The sequence below is a fragment of the Hyperoodon ampullatus genome (assembly GCF_949752795.1).
Source record: "Hyperoodon ampullatus genome assembly, chromosome: 5".
NCBI lineage: Eukaryota > Metazoa > Chordata > Mammalia > Artiodactyla > Ziphiidae > Hyperoodon > Hyperoodon ampullatus.
Window position 1 is genome coordinate 138364173 of NC_136918.1, and position 14390 is coordinate 138378562.

The 14390-nt window shown below is 38.5% G+C and overlaps 1 protein-coding gene across 1 annotated transcript in view; it reads left to right on the forward strand.

Annotated features, from left to right (window-relative positions):
• TTC3 (tetratricopeptide repeat domain 3) overlaps positions 1-14390 on the forward strand; it is a gene marked incomplete at its 5' end in the record, with an annotated part of 140575 nt that overhangs the window by 65153 nt on the left and 61032 nt on the right. The window contains 8 exons of the mRNA XM_079704134.1: positions 1795-1907; positions 4697-4817; positions 6854-6976; positions 7732-7833; positions 9718-9810; positions 10475-10539; positions 11525-11661; positions 13474-13800. Of these exons, the coding sequence (XP_079560260.1) occupies positions 1795-1907; positions 4697-4817; positions 6854-6976; positions 7732-7833; positions 9718-9810; positions 10475-10539; positions 11525-11661; positions 13474-13800 (1081 nt within the window). The remainder of the gene's footprint in view (positions 1-1794; positions 1908-4696; positions 4818-6853; positions 6977-7731; positions 7834-9717; positions 9811-10474; positions 10540-11524; positions 11662-13473; positions 13801-14390) is intronic.

Below are 14390 nucleotides of genomic sequence, written 5' to 3' on the forward strand. Positions count from 1 at the left end.
TCATGCCTTTTTATTTTTTAAATCATAAAAAGAATGCTAATGTTAATAGCTCTTAGTTCTGGATAGTAAGTACCTGGGTGTTTATCTTCTAGAGTTCAGGCTTCCCATAACCACATGCAATCAGTGTATGGGTGTCAGCACACATGGTTTCCATTACTCATGGTCCTTCAGTGCTCTCCTGGAAAGCTTACTTACCTGCACTGCTCAGCATTATACTTTGCTTTCCATGGCTTCGAGTTTTTGATAAAGGTTGAAATGGCTCTAGAATTACCTCAGGAATAATATATCCTTTTTACCAACTTGGGCCCCAAGCTTCCTAGGCTAGATGAGGCTTAACCCTAATTGCTCCCTAATAAGGATCAGGTTGCTTTATGTTCAGCCCTCTGAGTGGTCCACAGAGCCTGAGGTTCATTTTCCTTGTGACATGCTGTTGGTCTTTTTTTTTTTTTAATTTATTTATTTGTTTTTATTTTTGGCTGTATTGGGTCTTCGTTGCCGTGCGTGGGCTTTCTCTAGTTGTGGCGAGCAGGGGCTACTCTTCGTTGTGGTGTGCGGGCTTCTCATTGTCGTGGCTTCTCTTGTTGCGGAGCACGGGCTCTAGGCGCACGGGCTTCCGTAGTTGTGGCACGTGGGCTCAGTAGTTGTGGCTCACGGTCTCTAGAGCGCAGGCTCAGTAGTTGTGGTGTATGGGCTTAGTTGCTCTGTGGCATGTGGGATCTTCCTGGACCAGGGTTCGAACCCGTGTCCCCTGCGTTGGCAGGCGGATTCTTAACCACTGACCACCAGGGAAGCCCCTTTCTTGTTCTTGATGTGACAGATGAGTGTCTTTCATTAGGGAATCTCTAACTCTATTTTCTAGTAGATTGTTGGAGACAGGACTGTATGATCTCCATTCTTCTATTCTTGCCAGAGTAACAATAAGCTTCTTATCATGTTTTGCCTTACCAGAACTGAAGAAATAGTTTATTACATTTTTTATTTACTTTGATTTACTTTTGATTTAAAAAAAAAACTAAATAGGTACGATAGGACTTGGACATTTAAGAGAATTTCATCATTCAGAGTGTCCCCAGAAGGAAGTTGTATTCACTCCAGAACAGCCCTTGCTGAAACATTTTTGGCATGCCTCCTTTAGAGCTGGCCTCAAAGCTTCTTATTAACTCCATTTTGTAGTGACATTTCCTTTTTCACCCACAGTGGAGTGGCCAGTATTGCTATGAGCTAAGTGTCTTTTGGATTTTTTCCAAAACAATATTCATTCAAAGCCCAGAGGCTTCCACTGTTGAGAATATTCAAAAGGATGTACTCTAAGCTCTGTAAAGTTTACTGAGAAGCTGTTTTTAAGACAGAGCATTTGTCTTTTGTCACAAAACATTGTGACAACATCATTGGCATTCTTGTGATCCCAAGGGGGCAGCACTTACTAGGATATATGTTATGGCGTGTTTGCATCCAAATCAGTCTCTTTTACCCTGAATTCACACCTTTTAGGGTTAGCCAGCACACACTGGGACCTCTGTGTGTTAGTAAATGCTCATTTGGTTGGTTGTCTGATTTCAGTGCCAACTTTTCATTCTGGAGCTGGATCATTTTGGTTGTGTCTCTTGAGTATCCATATGGTCAAAATTTATGTAATTGTTAAGAAAATGAAGTGCAGAATGTATAATTTTGCCATAGAAATTTTAGGGTATAGGTTGTTTTTAATATTACACAAAAGGAATCAACTTTCAGGTAAAATCGGTTCCAGTATTTCTCTTTTTGTGTAAGTGATCACTGTTCTCATTGCTACTGAAGGAATTATCTGAAGCTGAAAACCAGTTTAAGAGGATGATTGAACACTACCCCAATGAGGGACTTGATTGCTTGGCCTACTGTGGAATTGGAAAAGTGTATTTGAAAAAAAACAGGTTAGTAGAAACCACACTACTTTATGCTCTGGGCTGGTTACTCATTTCAAATCTAATGTGATGATGATCCTTTTTCTGGAGTTATTTTGGTATCTTCTCTGTGGCACACTATGATAATTGTGTTTACTTTGAGGACTGGCATTTGAATATTAATTATTAAAGTAAGGTCAATCACTTCAGTTCCCAGTGCTTTCTAATTTTGAATGTAATAGGAAAATCAATAATAGAGTAATTTGGACTTCCCTGGTGGCACAGTGGTTAAGAATCCACCTGCCAGTGCAGGGGACATGGGTTTGATCCCAGGTCCAGGAAGATCCCACATGCCGTGGAGCAGCTAAGCACGTGTGCAACAACTACTGAAGCCTGTGTACCTAGAGCCTGTGCTCTGCAACAAGAGAAACCACCGCAATGAGAAGCCCGTGCGCTGCAACGAGGAGTAGCCCCTGCTCACCACAGCTAGAGAAAGCCCGCTCATAGCAACAAAGACCCAACACAGCCAAAAATAAATAAGTAAAAAATAAATTAAAAAAAATAATAGAGTAATTTGACACAAAAGATTTTATGTTTTATCTTTTAGTATATGTCATTTATAAATGGTGACTGAATTGCTATAAATTAATGCTTTACAAGTGTGATTATATAATTTTTTGGTTAAATACCCATTTCCCCCAAAAATCTTGTATGAGGATTTTTTTAAAAAAATTATTTATTTATTTATTGGCTGTGTCGAGTCTTCATTGCTGCGTGTGGGCTTTCTCTAGTTGTGGGGAGCAGGTGCTACTCTTCGTTGTGGTGCATGGGCTTCTCAGAGCACAGTCTCAGTAGTTGCGGTGCGCGGGCTTCTCAGAGCGCAGTCTCAGTAGTTGCGGTGCGCGGGCTTCTCAGAACACAGTCTTAGTAGTTGTGGCACACAGGCTCTAGAGTGCAGTCTCAGTAGTTGTGGCGCACGGGCTTAGTTGCTCCGCGGCATGTGGGATCCTCAGGGACCAGGGCTTAAACCTGTGTCCCCTGCATTGGCAGGCGGGTTCTTAACCACTGCACCACCAGGGAAGTCCCTAATATGAAATATATATATGTTCAAGGACATTATGAGTTAGAAACAAAAATCTCTCCTCTGAACCTATAGTTGAAGTACAGCCAATATAGTGGTAGGGATGTTAGATTACTTTTATAAAGAAATAATTGTTGACTGATTGAATATTGTTCATAACTTTTAATTATCCTTAAATTTTCATCTAACTGTTTAGAGGAAGTTTTATCAGACCATTGGTATTCTTGGGAACCCAATCTTAGGGGGTACCTAGAACCTTCTTTAAAGATCTTTAAAGATTAAAGAAAGTTCTTTTACTTCCTGAAGCTACTGTCTGACCAGTTCAACTCTTTAAGAATCAGGGGTAGTGAGGATTTAGCAGTCACCTCTATAGTAATAAATGAAATTAATTCCAACTTAGCATAAGTTGTTTGGGACATACCTGTTTAATGCAGTGGCCACATGCAGATATTCACAAGATCTGGGAATGTAACAAAAATGTGTAGCATCACAGGAGGTTGTAGTAAATGAAGATGTGTTTGCCATTTTGAAAGGCATTTAAATTTTTTAAAATTTTATTTTATTGAAGTATAGTTGATTTACAATGTTGTGGAAAGCCATTTAAATTTTAATTTCACAATAATACGGTTTGTGGTTCAGTGTCTAGTGAGCTGGTTTTTTGCTGTTGCAATATGCAGTGTCTGGTTAAAAGTCCTGCTGTTTATAACTGTCTTATGGTGGATGCTGGTCTAGCTTTTCTGCAGGTGAAGTTTTCTGTACCCAAAGGCAAAAATGACTTCTTCAATTGGGAAATCGTTTCAAGATTGGAGAAAGCAGAGAACCCTCTATTCTCTAGTCTGAAGAGAAGAATAAAGACTGGGATAACCTTATGATCCAGTATTCTAGTATTCTTTTGTTGAATGGACTGTGGGAATATATTGATTAATTTTTAAACCATAAATTGGAACTGAAAGATTTCATATTTATAGTTAAAATAGTTTACATACACATTTGTTCTGTTAAAATAATTCACTGCTTTATAGTTGAAGATGTCCAGAATATACGATTTCTTTAAAAATTTTTCAGCAAAGCGGTTTTACTATAGATGTTCTAAATGAGTCAAGTTAAAAAAATTTCCCTGGGCTTCCCTGGTGGCGCAGTGGTTGAGAGTCCGCCTGCCGATGCAGGGGACACGGGTTCGTGCCCCAGTCCGGGAAGATCCCACATGCCGCGGAGCGGCTGGGCCTGTGAGCCATGGCCGCTGCGCCTGCGCGTCCAGAGCCTGTGCTCCGCAACGGGAGAGGCCACAACAGTGAGAGGCCTGCGTACCGCCAAAAAAAAAAAAAAAATTTCCCTATTTATGATTAATTAGTTGAAGTGGAGCTTTGCTGTTGCTCTACAAGAATCTACTTTAATTAGATTAGTAAATGAAATAAAAATGGAACAACCATAATTTATTCAGTTTTCTGTTTTAATTGTTGAAAACCTAAAAAAAAATTACACCTTTAAAAGGACTAGTGTGCACCTACCATAATAAAGCCAGTGTCCAGGTAGATTAGTGTTTAATTTATATTATCTTTGTAGCAAACAGTGATAATGTTTTGGTTTTTTAAAGAACATATGGGTTACATTGAATATTTCTGTGTAGTGATTTGTCAAATGTACTCTTACCTAGTAAGCTTGAAATCTCTGTGCCTTGTTGTGGGGAATGAAAATTCATGTCACATCTTTAATACCTTCTTCATAATTATGACTTTAGATTTCTAGAAGCTCTTAATCATTTCGAGAAAGCAAGAACCTTGATCTGTCGTCTTCCTGGAGTGTTAACTTGGCCCACAAGTAATGTGGTTATTGAAGAGACTCAGCCAGGGAAAATAAAGGTAACTGTTTAGTTCTCTAGAGAGCATCTTACTAACCATAAAAGCTCACCTGTGCTTCTGCGCTCTGACTCAGGTATCAGAAGACAGGTAGGAGTACTCTCTCCTCAGCTCCTCCACATGCGCTTCCCCTTGAAAGACTGGTGAGAATCACCAACGTTTATTGAATGTTTCCTGTGTGCCAGTCATACATCTTCCATTTATCATTACCTTTAACTCTTACAGCAACCCTATGTGATGAGCACTATGATTATTCCCATTTTACAGATGAGGAAGATTACATTTAGAGAGGTTAAGTGTTGAGCTCAAAGTTAAACAGCTAGGAAATGGTAGAGCTGGGACTTGAATCCACGCATTCTGACCAGAATGTGCACTGTTAAGCAGCATGGCGTACTGGTTGTACTTAGAGAAAGGTATAGCATTGTTTTTTCATCATGGTTATTAATGGTACTTGAAGACTCTGAAAATATAAATTTAGTCTCATATCCAGAAGCATAGGATGCTTTGCCAGTTCTAGAAAGACTAAAGTATGTGAATTGACTAGGATAGGCCTTTACTTGTGATGAACCCTGGTATTTACTCAGAACTTGCTTTTGGCTGAAGCTTTTAAAAGCAGAGGAATCAACTCTTACAACTCAGTAATGAAAAGACACTCTAATTAGAAGTAGCCAAAAGATCTGGATAGGTGTATCTGCTAACAAGTTGTATAAATAGACAATAAGCATGTAAAATGTGTTCAACAGTTAGCCATCAGAGAAATGCAAATTAAAATGAGATACTGCTTCATACTCACTAGGGTGGCTGTAATCAAGAAGGCAGACAATAACAAGTGTTAGCAAGGATCTGGAGAAATCAGAACGTCCATACATTGCTGTAAAGTGTAAAATGATGAAGCTGCTTTGGAAAACAGTCTGGCAGTTCCTCATAGGTTAAAGATAGAGTTACCATATGACCTAGCAGTTTCACTCCTAGGTATGTACAGAGACAGGAAAACATATGTTCTCACAAAAACTTGTACATGAATGTTCATAGCAGTATTATTCACAACAGTCAAAAAGTGGAAACAGCTCAAAGTGTCTGTCAACTGATGAATGGTTAAATAAAATGTGGTATATCCATATAATTGAATTTCAGTTACAGAAACCAGACACAAAAGGCCACATACTGTATGATTCTGTTTATCTGAAATCTCCAGAATAGGAAAATCTACATGTGAAGACAGATAGTAGATTAGTGGGCTAGGGGATTGAGGAGGGTTGGGGAGGGATTGCCAGTGGGTATGGGGTTTCTTGTTGCGTGGTGAAATGTTCTAATTTTAGGTTATCGTGATGGTTATACAACTCCAAATATACTAAAAAACCACTGAACTATATACTTTAAATGTGTAAATTGTATGGTATATGAATTATATCTCAACAAAGCTGGTATAAAAAATAAAACTAAACATAGGGATTGTTGGATTTTCCTCTCTTTGTACTGGATTGGAGTGGAGGCACAGGAACTACTGATAACGAACAGCCAGCACTGGAAGCGTGGCATGAGTCTTGGGGGCTTCAGTGGCAGTGGTGTAATTCTCCAGGTGATGAACGGGCACAGGTGGCAGGGGTTCAGGGAGGCAGATGGATGGCAGTGGTGGGGTCCTAGGTGAAATGACACTGGGAAGGAGGAGAACAGTAGAGCCCTAAGGGTTATTCTGCCTCATTTGATTCCCTGTGAATGCTTAAAGGAGATATCTAAAAGGTGTGTAGTGTAAAATGAGGTCTGATGATTATAACACAGGATAAGATTTTGATTCAGAGTCTGAAATTCTGAAAATTTTTTGCTTAGCCCTTTTTTCCCATCTTCGTCTCTTGGCATGTCTCTGTATCAGCCTCTCTCTAAAAGGAAAAACTTTAAAAGTTGTATGTAGTTCTTAGCTAAAAGGCATTGGTCCTTTCTGTGCTGAAAATATTTTGATGGCAAGAGGTTATTGAAATCACAAACATGTTATTGTTGAAGTAGTGTTGTAGTTGTATCATTTTTGTTTATTTTTGTTTTAGATGCTGTTAGAGAAATTTATTGAAGAATGCAGGTTTCCTCCAGTGCCGGATGCCATCTGTTGCTATCAGAAGTGCCGTGGATATTCCAAAATCCAGATATACATAACTGATCCAGACTTTAAGGTACTAATGGGTGTGTACTAGGTCATTAACTTGCTGAATTGTGCCTTAAAATGGATTCAGAACAAATTCTGTAATTGGAGACATTTGAGTGCTGTGACTTCTCAGAAGTTTTATGTCCTCTTGTCCTCTCCATCCCCTGGACTTAAGTCTACATCATCTCACATGGGGGCCCAGAGCCACTGAAATAAACACTGAGAGCAGGGATGGTGACCTGAGAAGGCAGGTTAGCTGATTCCATTTCCCCTTTCTAGCCTATTTTTAGGAGCCCAGGGAACAAAGGGAGGTTAGTACCCCTGATTTGTTGCAATTCCAATTTCTTGTAAAATTTGAGTCCAAGAATCTGAAGGCCATTCTGATCATTGAATTAACTCCTAGAGACCTAAGTCTGAGACCAAGTCTGGCAATGAATTGAGTGTGTAAGACCCTGGGCTTTAGCTTATTCAAGAAGATAGAAGCTGCTCGCTGTCCCTGGTTAGTAGATCAGATGAAATAAAGTTTATAAAATATTTGATATTGTAAAGGATAACGCAGCTGTAAATTGTGGAAGTGAATATGTCAGTTAAGCTCAGTGTTTCCAGCACTAGGCAGTCTGGGGTACGGAAGTCGTATACTCCCCCAGGAGGAAATGTGACATCTAGTTATGTCTGCCAGGTAAGTGCAGACAGCTCTCTATCTTAATATGTGTTGTGAGTGAGAGAGAGAGAGTGTGTGTAGACATCTTTCAAAAGTGAGTTAAAAATTGTTTTAAACCCTAGGGTTTTATACGAATCAGCTGTTGCCAGTACTGTAAAATAGAATTCCACATAAACTGTTGGAAGAAGTTAAAAACAACAACCTTTAATGATAAAATTGACAAGGTAAGGCTAACAAGATTGTCTGGATTTTTCAGTATGTTTATTGTATGTTGATTTTTTTCCCCTAAGAGTCTTTAGGAAAAGCCTTAAGAGGATATGAATTCCTCCCTGTGCATGAGATATAATTAGAAAGTATTAAATTAAAAATTTAATGATAAAGTTAGAAAATCAGTTTTTGTTTTTTAACGTATTTATTTTTTATTTATTTTATTTTTGGCTGCATCGGGTCTTCGTTGCTGCACATGGGCTTTTCTCTAGTTGCGGCGAGTGGAGGCTACTCTTCGTTGTGGTGTGCAGGCTTCTCATTGTGGTGGCTTCTCTTGTTGCAGAGCACAGGCTCTAGGCGTGCGGGCTTCAGTAGTTGTGGCTCTTGGGCTCTAGAGCGCAAGCTCAGTAGTTGTGGTGCACGGGCTTAGTTGCTCTGCAGCATATGGGATCTTCCCAGACCAGGGCTCAAACCCATGTCCCCTGCATTGGCAGGTGGATTCTTAACCACTGCGCCACCAGGGAAGCCCAGTTTTTGTTTTTATTTTATGCAAGTGTAAAGGCAGTAACCATAGAGGCTTGTAATAAATTGTTGAACCCCTTTTACATTGGAAATACTATGATCAAAAATAAAAGTTTAAATGTCTGATTTTAATGTTATGATGTAGAATTGGGGCTTCAAATTTTATATTTTCTAAAAAATTTTGATGAGATAATTTGTACTAAGAAATCAACTTAAATTTTGTACTGCCACATCTAATTTCTCTTAATTAACAAGATAATGATGTTAATTACCATTAGCCAGATATACTTTGAGAGCAGTCACAGTTTAATAATCTTGTTTGCATTGATAGACTTTGTTTCTGATCCATATAAGCGATGGACTTAAAAAAAGAAAACCTTTTTCTACTGCTGCTTAGCCTCATGTAAACCCCTATCCTTACTGAGGAAAAAAAATAAGGTGGTTGTGCTAGGTGAATGTTAGCAATAGAATTATTGAAGTTCAGTAGAAATAAATTCTCACATTTTACACATTTTCATGTAGTTAACTAGGGGTGTAATGATGTGACCAAATAACTGCTGCCATTGAGTCACTTCTGCTGTGTCTTTTTTTTTTTTAATCTTTTTTTTTTCGGTACGCGGGCCTCTCACTGCTGTGGCCTCTCCCGTTGCGGAGCACAGGCTCCGGACGCGCAGGCTCAGCGGCCATGGCTCACGGGCCCAGCCGCTCCGCAGCATGTGGGATCCTCCTGGACCGGGGCACGAACCCGTGTCCCCTGCATCGGCAGGCGGACTCTCAACCGCTGCGCCACCAGGGAAGCCCTCTGCTGTGTCTTTGTCTTACCTTAATTGGGCTTCTCTAGCTGTGCCCTCACCCTTAGTGGTCTTACCATTCCCATGGGTTGAAATACCCTCTGTAAATTCGCTTTCACTAGGATGTATTGAAGTAACTCAAATAGCTTATGACTTACAGTAAGAAAGGCTCGTTCCTTGCTTGCATCACTTGTCCTGAAGTTTTGCATTCGTTGTCCAGGGTTGGGCTGTGGCAGCTCCAGTCTGTGGGGCTGTGTTCTTTGTTTCTGAAATGAGGCTGAGGAGTGACTGGAACCTGTTCTTATGGCCGAGGGAAAAGAGCAATGGCCAGTCCATTCAGTGTTTCTTAAAGCTTTTGCCTGGATGTAGTGTACGTCATGTCAGCTCACCTTACGCAAACAAAGCAAGTCCTGTGGTCACCCCTACAGCTGGGGGCTCCAGAAGTCAGATGGCAGCGAGCAGGGACTTTATGGCATGTCCCTGAAGGAGGTTTTAGATCACATTTTGACTGTTCCTGATGGTTAAAATGGTATACATGTATAGATTTATGCTGAGATGGAGCACTTTTTTTTTTTTCTAATCAAATAGGATTTTCTGCAAGGAATTTGTCTTACTCCTGACTGTGAAGGAATCATTTCAAAGATTATCATCTTCAGCAGTGGTGGTCAAGTTAAATGTGAGGTAAGTATTTAATAAAGGGGAAGTCTCCTTAAATTAATTTAAAAAAATGCTGATACCTTTTAAAATATGATTTAAATTTGTGGAAATTGTACTATTTGGATCTTGTGTTTTCCAGGAAAGAAGCAGTTACTTAATATAAGAAATTATAGGAAGTAACAGGATGTGAGAATGCTTCTGTGCATTGAAGGATTCTCATACTCTTTTATCTCCTAAAAGGAGGAGGAGGTCTTTTACATTTTAGTTTTACTGTTTTTACTCTTTCTGATAACCTTATTTTGTTAATTCCCAGTAAACCTTTGGGTGTTGGTGAGGTGGGGGATCTTAGGGAGGGAGGAGAGTGTCTTGAGGGATTACCTTTAGCCTCACTGTATGGGAGTTGGCAGGAGTGGGTTGTTGTAATGACATCTGTAGTTTATTTGATCTTCTGCTTACTCTTAATTTTTTTTTTAAGCTTCCTAAATTGTGTCTACTCTCTTGTTCCTCTTTTCAGTAAATTGTTTTGCTAAAGTTTTCTGGGCTTTTGTTTGGGTCAGAACATCATCACTGTTCCCTATCAAATTGAACATTGACTGTGTGTGCTTCTGAAATGCTTGTTACTTGTGGTTTTGTGCTTTATGTCATGGGAGCATGAGACAAATTTTGGATGTGTCTGTTTTATTTAAAGTTTGAACACAAAGTCATTAAAGAAAAGGTTCCTTCAAGACCTATTCTGAAACAGAAATGTTCTAGGTAAGATTTTTAATAATCAGTAGCTTAATAATGTCTATTAGAATATAATTCTGTTAAATGCAGATTTCTAAATTATGCTGTTTTTAAAATTGGCTCTGCACATATATCCAGATAAGTGGTTCTTAAGTGAATTTTATGGATATTTATAACTTTCAAGGGAACTAGCCTAGAATGGTTAAATGCTAAAAACTTGAATAAGACGCATTATTTAATGGTTGAATTTATGAGTAAAATTATGAAATTGAACTATGAAATGACATGTTCAATAGATTTGGCATTTGGATAAAAATTATATACTTAGCTCTCAGTTGTTGAAACTTCAATTCCAAAAGCATCTTTCCTTTTACTCTCTTCAGCAAACATTTTGAACCAGTGACTGTTTCTCACCCTGAAATACTCAGTGAACTGTCAAAATTATTCACTTCTCTATCTTCTTGTTCAGATCAAATAATTCCAATCCTTTTTTCTTTTCTTTGGTCCTGCCTCTTGCTTTCCATTTTAAGAAGTGATTTTTTTCATCGTTGGTGACCAGGAAAGAGCAGAAGAAAAGATGAACAGAATTATTTGTTGAGGAGAACTTGTTGTAACCATATTGACCAAATTCTGGCGTTGTGGGCCATTATTGGGTTGTGAAAATAATATTGTACTGTGGAAATGAGTATTTACATGTATTACCTTGCAGAGTCATTTTTACTAGTCCTGTTTACCCTAAGCAGTAACTCATATACATGGAAATAACATCTGCATGATCTGTACATGGCATCCTTAATTAGAAGTCACTCAGTCATTGAGGTTCTTGTTTTCATGAAACAAGTACACTTGTTTTGACTGAACTGACCACGTCTCAGAAGTTTTTGATATTGAACAGAAGATATAAGCCAAGTTTTAACTAAAAAAGGAAACTTCTAACTTACACTAGGCAAGGAAAATAGTTAATTGAGTTTATAACAAAGGCGAGTTATGACTAATTGTAAATACTTATCAGCCTAGAGAAGTTAAGGCTGAAAGAAGACAAAAAAGTGAAGCGGAAGATGCAAAAAAAGGAAGCAAAAAAATTAGCACAAGAAAGATTGGAAGAGGACTTAAGGGAAAGTAATCCACCGAAACCTGAAGAGCAGAGAGGTATGCTGGGAGTCCACGCCATGACAAGAATGATATAGTCTTGCTTAAAAGTATAAATATAAATATTCATCTTGTTGGCTCTTGTGTTAATTGTTATTGAATTGAAATTTAGATTTCCGTTGGCATTTTGATTTTATCACCATCTTCTGATTGACACTGAGGTGGGGAGGGCGTTGGTGTGAGGAACATTGAATTTAGACGCAATATACAGGGACTGAAAACGCTACCTGCCACTAACTCAGGGCAAACGGACCCTCTGTCCGTTTGCTTATCTCCAAAGTACATGTGAGAATAATACCTGAAATTCCTATTGTATGTTTAACAGTGCTTTGTAAACCCTGCTACACAGATTTAAGTTCTGAAACGTTGAACTGTAAATTAGCCGCTGATTATCTGAAATATGCTGAGTTCAAATAAACAAGCAATTCATACTAGGTGCCAGAGAGATTACCTAGTCCAGCCTTCTGTTTTACACCCGTCTTGTCAGCATTCCCTGATCAACATGGGAGCGGTCTCAGTAATTTACTGTTTCTGTGGACATATTTACTTTCAGGTTGGGGGGGGGTTGAGTTTTTTTTTTTTAATTGAGGTATAGTTTCAGGTGTACAACATAATATTTGAAATTTGTATATATTGCAAAATGATTACCACAGTAAGTCCAGTTAACAGCCATCACCATAGATAGTTACAGAATTTTTTTTTTCATGAGAACTTTCAAGATCTACATGCAAATACGCAAAACAGTATTATTAACTATAGTCACCGTACTGAACGTTATAGCCCCAGGTATGCATTCAGTTTTTTAATTTTATTTTTAAATTTTTATTTATTTATTTATTTATTTATTTATGGCTGTTTGGGGTCTTCGTTTCTGTGCAAGAGCTTTCTCTAGTTGTGGCAAGCGGGGGCCACTCTTTATCGCACGTGCAGGCTCAGTAATTGTGGCTCACGGGCCCAGTTGCTCCGCGGCATGTGAGATCTTCCCAGACCAGGGCTCGAACCCGTGTCCCCTGCATTGGCAGGCAGATTCTCAACCACTGCGCCACCAGGGAAGCCCCTGCATTCAGTTTTGAGTTGAAGTATGTTGTTCTCGTTTTCTACTATGATGGCTGTTCCCAAAATGAAATATTTCCTCTTGCTGTCTTTATTTTTCATCTAGTATTCCATTAATGTTTCACAAACCAATCACAATTACCTTTCCTACCGAAAAAATTTTTAGTGAACATTATTTACTTATTTTATATATATATATTTTTGTATTTAATTTATTGTCTTAGCTTCAAGAGGCTAAATGGCCATTTTTAGTGGGTAATGCCTGGGTGGGAAGATGAACTTCTGAGATATTTTCCAGCTTGGAATCAATGACTCCACAGGTCTATGATGTAGGATTCAACAATAAGATGAATAACATACAGTAACTACCAAATGCTAATTGTATTTATACCTGAAGAAATGATCCCTTCAACTCTAGGAAAAAACCCTTTGCATTCATGCATGAAACATATTTACTGAATATAAAGTTTGGGTAGTTGATGAGAGGCTCAGTTAGGATTTTTAGATGAGTGGTACAAGTGAAGGAGATAAGGTACTTGATATGTTCGATTTAATGTGAACTTTCATACCTTTTAAAGATGTTAAATATTTTATTTATATTCCTAATTTAAAATTTCTTAGGCTATTTAAAACAACATAAAGAATACATCTGAGTCGTGTTTTATATTGCTATGTAATGTTATGTTAATTTCCTGAGTTTATATTTTTGCAAATTGATCCTCTTTCTCCTTTTTACTGACCACTGTTATTTATCCGTAGAAACTGTAGACAGTGTTCAGAGTTGCCAATTCCTTGATGACAGAATTCTGCAGTGCATAAAGCAGTATGCTGACAAGATTAAGTCCGGGATACTGAATACTTCCAAGCTTCTCAAAGAGTTGCTTTCTTGGAAGGTTTTAACCACAGAAGACTACACAACCTGTTTTTCTAGCAGAAATTTTCTGAATGAAGCAGTGGACTATGTTATTTGTCATTTGGTTCAAGAAAAGAATAGAGTAAAGACAAGGGTGTTTCTGCATGTTTTGAGTGAACTTAAAGAAGTGGAACCAAAATTAGCCACCTGGATCCAAAAACTTAATAGCTTTGGTACGTCACTTAATTCTAGAGATGCAGTTTCATAGGAAGGATAAACGTAGGCCTCTGAATCCTTTTTCATTTTCCTATCATCATTTATGATTTTTTAAAATGTAGAACCACAAATATGTATGGTTAAAAATGCTTTTTCCCCCAACTCACAATTTTTAGGTTACTTTATGGATGGGTTACAATATGCTTTTGTATAAGGTATAAACACAGGAAAGTTCAGTCAGTAAGAAAATCCAGTCCTGTGTTATGCAGAACGATTTGTCCTTGTGTAAAGTACGTGAATACTGGGTACAACCATGGGTAAATAGCACCCCCTGGAGTCAGCTGCTGGGGAGTGCCCTCTGGGATTGTGTAGTTTAGTAATCACATTCCTTAGTGAAGAATTTCCAGGAAAGAGTGGATGGAACTAATTGCTTAGGATCACCTGAGGCAAATCTGTATCTAAGGATTAAGAGAGAAATACCCTGGGGTTGACCTTCAGTATTGTGAATCACAGGGTCATAAAATTCTGGTACTCTGCCCTGATTTTCCTAATTAGGTTGAGGAAGACCCCCCACCCCCCCAAGCAGGCTCTTTGACCAAAGTCACCT